Raw genomic sequence first — 12,141 nt, 5'->3', positions numbered from 1 at the left:
TGAACTACATAGTCCCTTACTGAATACTCAAATGGCAATTAAGTTCCTCAGTATGGCAATTCCTAGGTTCTATATGTGCATGGAAGCATGAATTGTGTGGTAAAGCCCACAGGTTTCTTTGAGCATCCCTAGAGATTGCTGCTGTTTTATATCTTAACCACTGGCTTCCAAGCACAGGTTTCTTTGGGTTTTCTTGTGTTATGCAGTGGTTAAATTACTAGAAGAAAACACAAAGCAGTACAGTGTTTTTACTTTTTTTTCCTTTCATTTTTTGAAGGTTATTTAGTTGCATTTGTAGATTATATACTTAAGGTAGTAATTTTACGCTGCTAGTGTAAGTAAACTACTCATTAACTAATGGGTATGTTAGAAAGTGAGTGGGAGTTTCTGGGAACAGATGTTCTTTGGGGTCAGATGCTATATAGGTCAGATTTCTAACTGCTTGAGGAAGGAAAATGGGGCTTGGTAGGAGGCTTTTGTATTGGCACCAGGCAGCTTTTAACACTGAATAGTGGGAAGGAAGGACTGGGCACAGCTGGGAACAAGGGATGCCTTTCAGTGAGCCATTCTTAAACTGATGCATTCAACAAGTCTTGCTTAAAGTGTGAGAAACATTATCTCTCCCTAAGATGTAGGATATAGGAAGTATTTTTTATAGCCACTTCTTTGTCATATTTGAATGCACAGGTGCTTTTCATTTTTTCCCAATTTTTTTTTTATTACTCTTTGTATTCTTGCTGAAAACTTTGGTTTCTCTCCTTGTATTGGTGTAATAATTTTGCACTAATATTAAAAAAAAATTCAATCTTTGCAATGGAGATCTGTCATATTTTAGAAGGTGGGGTACTGTGTTGTCTTCTTTTGCTCTACTTTTCTGGAGTTCACAGTGCAATGGTAGACCCTGCTTCATTGAGACTGGGACCTTGGTGTTCTTTGTAAAGAAGCCTTTACATTGAGTAAAAAAATTTTTGCTACTTGGCTTAGCTTACAATAGTGAAAACTATCATCTATACAATGACTAATAGTGCAGTTGTTGCTTCTGGTGGAGAGTGATGGTGGAAGCAGGGAGATGGCATAGTGACATCTACAGCATTATGTACTTGGAGAGGAAGGAGTAGAAGCAATTTTCCATTTGAGAACATCAGAGAGACAAAATCTGTTTTACCATAGAGTCCTTCTTGCCACTGACTTGAAATATTTAGAAGCAGAGATTTCAGTTGCTTTGTGGGAGGATCTTGTTAAACAGTGTCGTTAAGTGAAAACAGGATGGGTGACTTGTGGCTGTTCAGCCTGGAGAAGAGAAGGCTCTGTGGACACTCCAGAGCCCCTTCCAGTATGTAAAGGGGCTGCAAGAGAGCTGGAGAGGGACCTTTTACAGAGCCATGTAGTGATAGGACAAGGGGGAATGGCTTTAAACTGAAAGAGGGCAGGTTTAGATTGGATGTTAGGAAGAAATTCTTCCCTGTGAGAGTGGTGAGACACTGGAACGGGTTGCCCAGTGAAGCTGTGGATGCCCCTGTTCAAGGCCAGGTTGGATGAGGCTTTGAGCTACCTGGTGTAGGTGTCAGGAAAATTAATCCACAAACACAAGAGGTTTAGTCCAAAAAGGAGGAGTCCTGTAACTTTATTCAAATAAAAGGAGAGGACATGGGGCATTCCCATGGGGTCTCAACATTTTTAGGGGACACAGCCTCCTTTTTATCCTTATTTCCTGGCCGCATTTTTCCTCTCTCTTTCCCCATTGGCTGAGGTTCTTCAGAGGTACAGACTCCCTGAAACACCTAATACCCCCCACCCTTTTTTCTTTTTCCTTGTGTCTCCATTCTTTTTCTCTAAATCCAGAGATTTAACACAGTCTTGAGTGAGTAGCAGACTGTCAATTAGTGGAATTCCTGTGGAATTTATGGTTTCCCCCATTGCTTTTTTCACCTCTCTATCTGACCATATCTACCATCAAGCTTGTTTGTAAAGACACCTCCTTCTCATCCCTTTCATGGGGAAGGTGTCCCTGCCTATGGCACAATGGTTGGAATGAGAGGATCTTTAAGGTCCCTTCTGCCTGAAATTGTTCTGTGGTTCTGTACGTGTAGCACGTGAAGACATAAAATGATTGTTTAGTGCTGCTTACACAGCTGTTACTGTGAGTGTAGTCTTGGATACTGCAGTAAAGCCAAATATGCCTGAACTGGGAAATGATGGAGGCAATCAGAATGTTTTCTAGGGCATATAGTAGAGATTCAGTTCCTGACATAATGGTAAATTTCTATCTTAAGGTTCTCAATATGCTGTGCTAATAATTCCTGCGTGCAGAGGGGGTAGAAAATAATTTCCTCTTAAGTAATCAAGACTATAAAAGGGCAATAATGACTGAAAGGATGAATCTTTGGTATTGTTTTATACTTGTATGTTTTTTCATTTTCACACTGAATGGCAATGTCCTTGTTAATAAGAAAGATCCTACTTTGAAAGATGGCATGTAAAAGTTTGGATTTTCTTCATCCTGAGCTACTGTAATAACTATGTCACTTGAAGATTAAATTCCCTTCTCCTTTAGTTCTATTTTTAATTGTTACAATGAAATAGACTATTTGGGAAAAAACTATAGTTATTTTTTAAATCAGTTCTAATTGTTATACATTTATAATGAATGTTTCTCGGCTCCCCACCTGCTTTTTGCACTTGACAGCTTCTTTAGAGAACACATGGTGGGATGAACATTGAAATAGTCCTGTGGGGTTCGTAGCTACTGTTACAGAGGTTACTGCATAGCCGGGTCTTAGCACTTGTTGATCAAAAAGGGCAGTGATGAAGGCAGTATTCTGTGCTTTGATGCGCACAGTGAGCTCCATCTTCTGCGTGTTATGCACGGTACTTCACACGTACAGGTAAAATGCATCTTCTGGCTTGGAAACGAGGCAGTTTTCTTATGAAATCTTAAAAGAGCTGTGATACTTTTTTTGGCTAGTTGATGATTAAAAATAATCTTAAAAAACTTTACTATCTCCGCAAGTTTACTACTAAAAAGGATACACCTTTACGGTATCGGTGGTGCTGGTAGGTTGTGGGTTCCTTCTATACTTAAGCAATTATTCGCGGTGTAAGGGGCAATGATTTCACACACAAGCCCACAGCTCTCGCTGGCGCAGCTGCCCGGGCTTCCCGCGAGCCTCGGCTGGCACAGTTCGCTCTCGCTGGCAAGTTCAGACCCGGCTCTTGTCCTCGGGCTGCGAGGCCTGGGCAGCCGTGCGCTGGGTGAAGGCGCCCCCCGGGGCCGCTGGGGCCCCAGCCCTGTGCCCGGCGGCGGGAGGGGACCGGGCCCCCTGCCCGCCCCCGAGAGGGGACCCGGCCCCGTGTCCGGCCCCGTGCTCGCCCCGCTCCCGCAGCCCCGGCAGCGGGCGGGAAGCCGGGCGGGGGCCGGGCCCTGGGCGGGGAGCCGGCTCCGTGCCCGCCCCTCGCCGGCGGGCGCAGGCGTGCAGCGGAGCCGGGTTCTCGCGAGGCGCTCGGGGCCGCCGCGGAGGCGCGGGCCGGGCCGGGCGAGGTGAGGTGAGGAGAAGAGGATGAGGAGAAGGATGAGGGTGCGGGTGCGGAGGATGTGCGGGCCGCGGTGGGGCAGCGGCAGCGCCGGGCTCGGCGGCGCTGGGAGGCGGGCGCTGGGGCGGCCGGGCCGCGCAGAGGGGCGGGCCTGCCCTGACCTTGCGGGTCGGTCACGGCGGGGGCCGGGCCGGGGCGGGAGCCGCTGTCCTTCAGGGAGTGCGGGACAGCCCCGACGGGACCGTGAGGAGCTCAGGGCAGGAGCTCGGGGCGGCCTCGCCAGGGGCTTGGGTTTTGTTTTGGGTGGAAGTTGTTAATTAAATAGATTTTTCAATTAATTTTTAAATTTGTGGTGCAGCACTGCACCTGCACTTGGCGTTCACCTTAATAAATAGCCAGTGTAGTTTTGGGTTACGAGTGTTTGCTTTCTTCTTGTTCAGAAATTTGATCTTGAAAGGCCCGGTGTGCAGAGGCCATGGGTTTGTCCGCGTCTTCCCCGGCTGCCACAGAGCAGCCACCAAATGCATCCAGGCAATACCAGACGGCGTCTCCGCCTTCAGAATGTCCCATGCATCAAGAAAAAATGAGCGGTAATCATTCTTGAAACCTAAATGTGCTAAACTCTATGTAGAAACAAGAATGAAAAATCTTGTCCGGGGGGGAGGAGGAAGAAATTCTTCTGATAAACTCGAGGTTTTTGTTCAACAAAAGTCATTCTCAAGTAAATTTTCCTTAGGAGGAGTCACTTGTTCACCAGAACACTGTGCAAGCTGCTTTGTTTTTAGAGACAGGAGGTGCTTACTGTAGAAGCAGTGGGTCACCTCCAATTGTCTGGTTTCCCAGGGGCCCTACAAATCTGTTCCATGGTGTGGTGCAGCCACAGAGGGTCAGGGAGCCCTACACAGATGGTGATGGGTTGATTGGTTGTCACTAAAAACTGCATCTGGAAAAGGGCCGCAGAAGGGTGGAATGCAATGGATGCCTGGAGAAGGACATCAGCTCTTCTGTTGACTCAGTCAATGCACTGGGTCAGCTTCCCCGAGGAAGTCTTAAGTACAGACAGTTCAGTATTGGGACCAGGATGGGTAGGAAATGAGCATTCAGAGACTACACAGGAAACTCAGATCTTATCATGATTTTGGGTCCTGACATGCAGGAAAGAGAGCAGTCAAAACTGTTGAAAAGCTCAGAAGAAATAGTGAAATACCCATTTGCATTTACATGAGCCTTCAATGAACTTTTCCATTTCATGTATTAGAGTTTTCATCTTGTAACAAAATGTATACTACTGTTGTGTTTAAGGTTGTCCAATGCACATGAAGACTGCTGATCATAGAACTGAGAACACAGATGATGTTCCTGCACATCAAGAAAGAGCTTATGAGTTTGTAGCATGTCCTGTGAAGTCTGGTGCAGCTCAAATGAAAGACGACATAGATCCCAGCAATATGGTAACTTTTGCTTACTTCACATGTTTTCTTTAGTCTTCTTTCTTCTGAAGTATTATACCCAAAAATGTAAATAGTGTTACTATGTAAGCTCGAAAGTATGGGAAATAACATTATTGTTTTATTTTTAAGACTGCTTTTTTGGGCAATTTTTTATTTAAAAACAAGTTGCATCTTATTTAACATTGTATTAAAATTTACATCTCTGGTGGTTTTCCTGTTTTTAAAGATATCTTTTGCTCTCTATTTACTAGTTACATAAATGTTTTTCATGATACATTGTTGGATTTTAGTTTCTGTGTAACAGCAGTATGGTTGAGTTCTGATTAGCATCTCTAAGATTTCCTCTGATTTACAAAAAGCATTGCTCTTTTGAAAATTGGAAGTTTAGGCAGAGAGCTTTCCTGTAGTCTCCTGATGACAAACTTGTGCAAAGAATTCTACTGCAAAAAAAAAAAAAAATTGGAGGAATTAAGTAAAGGTTGAACTTCTTGATCTTTGTAGGAGTTGATTGATCATGCTTTGATTTTTCTCAAACACTGTAACTTACCAAAGTGCTAAAACTGTAGTTTGTTGTTGGTTCTCCTTGTTCTCTAGATGCCTCCTCCCAATCAGCAGCCATCTCCGGGTCAACCATTTCCATTGTCAACTGTTAGAGAAGAGTCTTCCATTCCTAGAGCACATTCTGACAAGAAATGGGTCTATCCTTCAGAGCAAATGTTCTGGAATGCTATGCTAAGAAAAGGGTAAATACACTGTGAATTATCAGATATGTCTGTGAGCCTGGAATTCATGAACTAGTATCATTAGTTATTGTTCTTTTTTTTTTTTTTTTTTTTTATGAGAGCTTGTGGATTTTAACCAGTAAATAAAAATAATAAAGTAGCTCTTTAAAAAAAGTACTTTTCTTATAAACATCTTTATATTTTAAAGGGTGAGTTGGTCTCAAAAGCCATGTGTCTTCTAGTGATTAGGAGGATGGTAAAAAATGTCAAGCAACTGCTAGTGGCTCAGAAGATTTTCTTAAAAGTCCCTGTACAGGGGTAGACAAAATTTGCATGATTGCAGTCATGCCAGCTGCATGATTGCCAGTTGGTTTCATGCTAATGCTGTGAAATGACAGTAGAAGTTCTATGTGAGAACATCTAACTTTGCACAATTGCTAAAACTGGGGAAATTTGCAAGTAGATATTTTTGGTATTTACAAAAATTTAGTGTAGGCAAGACTAAAAATCCTCCTGTGCTGATGTTTCCTTGTTCTTTTGTAATGATTTGTCATTCTCTAACAGGTGAAGTTTACAGGTAGTTTACTTTTGGAGCAATAGTAATTCTTTTTCCTACATGCCCAATATGGTTCATAACTCAATATGACATAAGCAGCCTGTATAGAACATAAAAGTTTGGCTCCTGTAAACACTGAAATGTGTTAAGGTTATGCTAGTTGAAAAGGAAGCACACATGCAGTCAAAATGCAGTGTCAAGAGAGATGGAAAGTATTTCTAAGTGTTTGCAAATGTATTGAATACAGGACTTCTGTGCATTAGGAATGCAAGTGGGATTTTTCCTAAGCATTTTTTATGAATACTGTGGATGTGGTGATGTTTGCACACTCTGATAACTTTCTGATCCAGTTAAGCTGTTAATTTAGCTATGTAGAATTTGTAGATCTCTGTGATGATAAGTTGGATAACCACACTTCTGCACAGAAAATGAAGTGGTTCTCAAGATGCTTAAGCAGATGAGCTAGAAGTTTGCATACTTGTCTTGTGTCTTGCATACAGCCTTAAATCTTCATTCAAAAGTTTATCAGATAAAGCTAGGAAGGTAGTTATGCTGTAATGTTTATAAACTATTTTCAAGTTCTTATTTTTTAGGTGGAGGTGGAAAGATGATGACATAACAAGTGAAGACATGACCAACATTATTAAGATTCATAATCAAAATAATGAGCAAGCTTGGAAGGAGATTTTGAAGTGGGAAGCTCTACATGCTACGTACGTACCTGTGAAATGTTGCATATGGAATATTTGTTATGACAAAGATATGAGTTGTAAACTTAGATTAGCATGACTGGTGACAAGACTGTCAGTTTTTAGATCAGCATAGTCCCTGTTCCTACAAGACACAGACTAGTTAAGCATCTGGTATTACAAATTTTTCTCTGAAATTCCACGATCGTTTTTACACAGTAGTTTGGATGATGGTTTTCTATTCTTTAATCTGTTAAATCTGTAGATTAGATTTGCAGAGAACTGCTTTGTTTACAAATTAGAACAATGGTTTGGAGCAGATCAGGGATACTTTATCATACCAGCAGCAAGTGCTGACAAAAACTGGATGACTTTTCAAAGCTTTAGAAAAAGGAAAAAATGTTGGGTTATATCACTTGTAATTATTTTTTTACTGTTGCTTTCTTCTACTCAGTTTCTCTGTTACTAAAACAAATTACCATAGTGGTTTAATCACTGAAAATAAGACTGTGTTAACAGGTGAAAACTCTTTTCCTTTTTAATTGTGTGCACAGGGAATGTCCATGTGGGCCATCACTGATGCGGTTTGGAGGCAAAGCAAAGGAGTACTCGCCAAGAGCCAGAATACGTTCATGGATGGGGTACGTAGGTCTTTTCAGAAAAAAGGTCTCCAGCCTCCCATAGTCTTTTTTGGACTATTTTTGACTTTTTTTGAATGTTTCTTGGCTCCCCACCTGCTTGTTGCACTTGACAGCCTCTTTAGAGTCCACATGGTGGGATGAACATTGAAATAGTCCTGTGGAGTTTGTAGCTACTGTTACAATGGTTACTGCATAGCCAGGTCTTAGCACTTGTTGGTCAAAAAGGCAGGCTGGAGAAATGTGTCTGAAAACATGGTGTGGAATTAATTTAAAGATGTTTCAGAACTGGTATTGCACGTTAGAATTGCCGGGAGATAGACGTACTAGTGGGATCTTACGGACAAACAAATCTTGAATGGGACTCCCTCTCCCAGATTCATATTACCCATGAAATGTCTCCATGGGTGTTCCCTGTCCTCTCCAGGTACGAGCTGCCCTTTGACAGGCACGACTGGATCGTTGACCGCTGTGGCAAGGAGGTGCGCTACGTTATCGATTACTACGACGGCGGGGCGGTGGATGAGAACTACCAGTTCACCATCCTGGACGTGCGCCCCGCGCTGGACTCGCTCTCGGCCGTCTGGGACAGAGTCAAGGTGGCCTGGTGGCGCTGGACTTCCTAACTGCTCCTGCGGTGTGTACCCGAAAATAACCACTTTGCTCCTAGACAATGGACGTGTCTATACCAGGACTTGAGATAGAGGTTCGCTGCAGCTGTCATTGCTTTCATCATCACCACTCCTCTTTGGGGGTGGGAAGGGAGGACAGAGAAATCTCTCCCTAAGTACACCAATGCTTTGTGGTGTTTCAAATGGAATAATAAAGTTACAGTGGCAAAAACATGTATCTTAATTTTCTTAAGAACTGGGAAGCCTTTCTTCGTCTCAGATTTTGCGTAAGCTCTCCTTCTTTTCATTTCATGACTTCAGTGCTTCTCCAAATACATTGCAATTCTGATTCTGACTGGAGTTTTGAGTATTACTTGATTATTGAAAACTGGAAATTTCATACATTATTTCACATATTTAAAGTATTTGGATACCTCCATGATGAATAAACGGTAAAAGATCCGGACTCTTTCAAATTACATGTTTTATTTACATAATAAAACCATGTATTTGTTTTCACATAGACATTTTACCTATTCAAATACATCCTCAGAAAACTTCAGTTAATCAGTTAAAGGAGGTGTAGTGTGGTATGAGTATTTTAAAGGTATGTTATGTAGAAAAGGAGAACACTCATGCCTTAATCTGCAATTTTTCTTTGAACTGAAGAACACTGTTAGAAGCAGGAAATGAGTGTCACTTTTAAAACAGCATTTCTAAAAGGACAAAATTGATATTTAATGGCTATTTATTTGAATATTTAAAAGATGGTTTTCTGATGTAAGAAAATACATTATTACAGTATTTTCATGTCCGTAATGTGTGTCATGTAATGAATTCAGGACAGAGCTAAGCCTTATTTAAAGAACCTCCTGCAGTGCATCTGCATTTGACATCCCGGCTGCATTAATGATATTTATTACAGCATGGTTTTTTATATAATAAGGAATTGCACAAGGGGGTGTGGCTACACAGTCAAACACATGAGTATAGTGAGGTGTATTACAGGTGTGTCCATAACTAAAAGGCTAAAAGGGTATCAAAAGTCCAAGGGAGGAGGTTGGTTGGAGTGTTTTCTAAGGGTGATGCATGGCATAAAGATTTGATTATTGTCTGTGCTTAGTAAGGGAAACTAACTTTTTCAAGTCTTCCATGTAATAGCTTTAAGTTTGCACGACTCAGTAAGTTTCAGATGCTGTGCAAAACACTTGGGAATGGAAAGGAGTAAGAGAATAGCACATTGTACCTTCTCAAATGAGGGAAGCTGCCTTCTTGAAACTCCCAACCTTAATGGGAAAGTAGCTGTACATTTCATTTTCTGAGAGTGGCCTGTGTTTGACATTGGAACTTTGCCTTTCCCTTTCCTTTTCCCTTTCCCCTTCCCTTCCTTTTTTCTTTTGATAGGAAGCCTCTCTTAATGTTTCAGGAAAGTTACTTCCCATTTAGGGAAAAATTAGTCAATGAAGCTTTCCTACTTTGGAATTCTAATGATCACAACTAGTTCCCACTTCAGAGACAACTGTTGTGCATGGTAGGAATAAATATTATCCAGAATCCTAAGAGGAAAACCATGCTCTTACCCATATGCACTTTGCTCATTCCTTTTTCAGCTTTTCAGTGATATATATATATATATATATACACGTATATATATGATAAACTGGGAAGAAAAAAAATCCATCTAAATAGGCAATATATGGATGAGATAAATGAAAAGAGAGTTTGTATGAAGCAAGTGAAGGAACTGACTCATGAAGGAACTGCTCTGTTCTAACAGTAAAGATTGAGGAGTACTCTTTTTGGGGTGGTGGGTTGTTTTCCTATGGGATTATTTTGGTAGTTGTTGGTTTATGTATTTGGCAGCTTGCTACAGTGAGTATTCTGTATTTCTCATAACTAAATATGGAAAGGCTAAACCACTGTAGGGAGTATTTCAGAAGCTTCAAAAGCACGAGTTTGCTTTGTTGATTTTGGCAGTGTGATGTTGAGAGTGTGGAAATTGTAATTGCTGCTGAATCTGGGGAAACTGTCACAAGCCACTTCATGTGTTTACTATCTCCTGTTACCTTTCATCTACCACAGATTCAAAATTGTTCTTTTCTGTGCTACTGTTGATGAAATGTACTACTTTGTCATCAAATTAAAGGGAAAATCAAATAAATATACTTTTCTAAACTTTGGTATTTGGTGATCATGCTTTTAGCTGTAAGAATTATTAAAATGAGCCTTTATATGTGTCATATGAGATTCTAGTCTGTTACAACTAAAATGTTGCTATAGAGTATATATTTGATATTGTCACTGTGCATTATTGTATATTACTACAACTTAACTATTGTCATGCCTTTGAATATATTCTTACTCATTTTTCAGGTGAATACAAAACCAAAACCCAAGGACTAAATTCAAGTGTTTGCTAACTGAAACAGCAGTTCTCAGAATAAGAGCATATGACAAAAAATACATTCATCCTGAGCCTGGCTGACTTCAGAGGAATGCAAGGAAATTAAAAAAAATAAATTCCTAGAAGACTAAATGAAAATAATTAATTTCTACAAGCAGTAAGACTTAAGGAAGTAAATGAAGTTTTCTTTAGGCCTGGGTTTCTTGATGCATGATGCATAGATGTTAGAATTAAAATTATAATTCCAATGTAAATTTGAAAAATGGTGATTTAAATTGGGCTTTTTTTTTAATCCTTAGGAAGGATGTTTTAACTAAAAAACTATTGTTCAGGCTATATTAAAAGAAATGTGTATATACATATATAAATACATTTATATCCTTTCTTTGTAAGGATAGGAAGTATATTCCTTTGTATAGGAAGGTATGGAGAGTTCATGGAGCCCAAGAAAGTGAAGAAGTATCCTGATCAAGTCCTTTCAGGGAATTCTGCAGTGACATCAGGTTCCCAATCATGGTGAGGCTGAAACAAAATTTAGGAACCCATCTCAAACTAAGGTTAACCTTGTGCACATTCCAAAGGGAAAATGCAGACACTCACTAAAGAAAAGCTGCTTCTATAATTAGTTCTGTATTTAGATACCTAAAGTTCACCTGTGTTCTGCTTCGCTGTACCAAAGCCCTGCTTGACCTCTTGTGTTTGACTCTTGCAGATGAAACAAGTTAGGGGTGCCCTCCTGGCCTGCCCTGAAGATGTCAGAGTGCCCAGAAACTGCACTCTCTGGGACTGGTGGAAAAGGACTCCAGCATAAGATTCCCAGCTGTAATCACATGCAGTCAGGAGTGGTTCTGACCTTGATTTCCTGGAGCAGGAAGCCATTCTGCATTCAGGTATGGGTTTTGGCCACTTGCAGATGTGTCGCTTCAGGCTGCAGTGGCTGCCCTGCACTGGGGACCCTGGCACTGCTGCCACTCTACAGGGGCACCAGACTGCCTGCTCTGCCTCCAGCACCCTCCCTGCTCAGTCACAAGGGACCAGCGCTGTGCTGTCCTGCAGATTGTCCTGTTAGTATCTGGCCAACATGAGTGCTCTGTAGCTGGGGAATAATTCAGAGGCTGATCTTTCTGGGATGCCTGGAGTTCCTGACTCTTGAGTCATCCTGCATTTTGCCCTTGGAGGCAGTTTGGAAGGGGGAGCTGTAGCTCTTCTGTCTTTCATTTACTTTTTTTTCCCCTGTCCCCTAGAAACACCTTTGCTCCTTCCTTTCATACTATGCTCATGGTCCTAGCTTCAATCCCCCTAAGAATTTTTCAGCTAAGCCTTAAAATTTCTGCCCTGCTTTGCTGTAAAAGAAAGAGACTCTGTTGCTGTAAGACAGTTGTGCCCATTCTTGATTATTGCTACTTTCTACTGCCAAAGCAAAGTGTTCTGGATTACCACTTTTGAATTATGAGGTGAAGGAGGCATGCTAGTTTAGTGTGAAATTTTGTCTAGTGTATACATAATTTATTTACCATCAGGACTTTAATGTGCTCTGTA

General features: G+C 41.2%; 1 protein-coding gene across 2 annotated transcripts; it reads left to right on the top strand.

Moving 5' to 3' along the window:
- The first annotated feature begins 3,386 nt into the window (after positions 1 to 3,386).
- On the top strand, positions 3,387 to 10,373 carry HCCS (holocytochrome c synthase). Of its 2 annotated transcripts, none has more exons than XM_054638268.2 (7): positions 3,387 to 3,543; positions 3,972 to 4,121; positions 4,834 to 4,982; positions 5,577 to 5,725; positions 6,854 to 6,973; positions 7,504 to 7,590; positions 8,015 to 10,373. In XM_054638268.2, the coding sequence occupies exons 2-7, from the start codon at positions 4,007 to 4,009 to the stop codon at positions 8,211 to 8,213; spliced, it is 819 nt and encodes a 272-aa protein (XP_054494243.1). In that variant the 5' UTR covers positions 3,387 to 3,543; positions 3,972 to 4,006; the 3' UTR covers positions 8,214 to 10,373. The 2 variants fall into 2 exon arrangements, with proteins under 2 accessions (XP_054494243.1, XP_077038330.1); XM_077182215.1 differs by having other exon boundaries at positions 3,412 to 3,538.
- Positions 10,374 to 12,141: the final 1,768 nt, after the last annotated feature.

Source organism: Agelaius phoeniceus, chromosome 8 (assembly GCF_051311805.1).
Source record: "Agelaius phoeniceus isolate bAgePho1 chromosome 8, bAgePho1.hap1, whole genome shotgun sequence".
Lineage (NCBI taxonomy): Eukaryota > Metazoa > Chordata > Aves > Passeriformes > Icteridae > Agelaius > Agelaius phoeniceus.
Note: the sequence above shows the minus strand (reverse complement) of the source record. Positions and strands in the feature narration are given on the sequence as shown.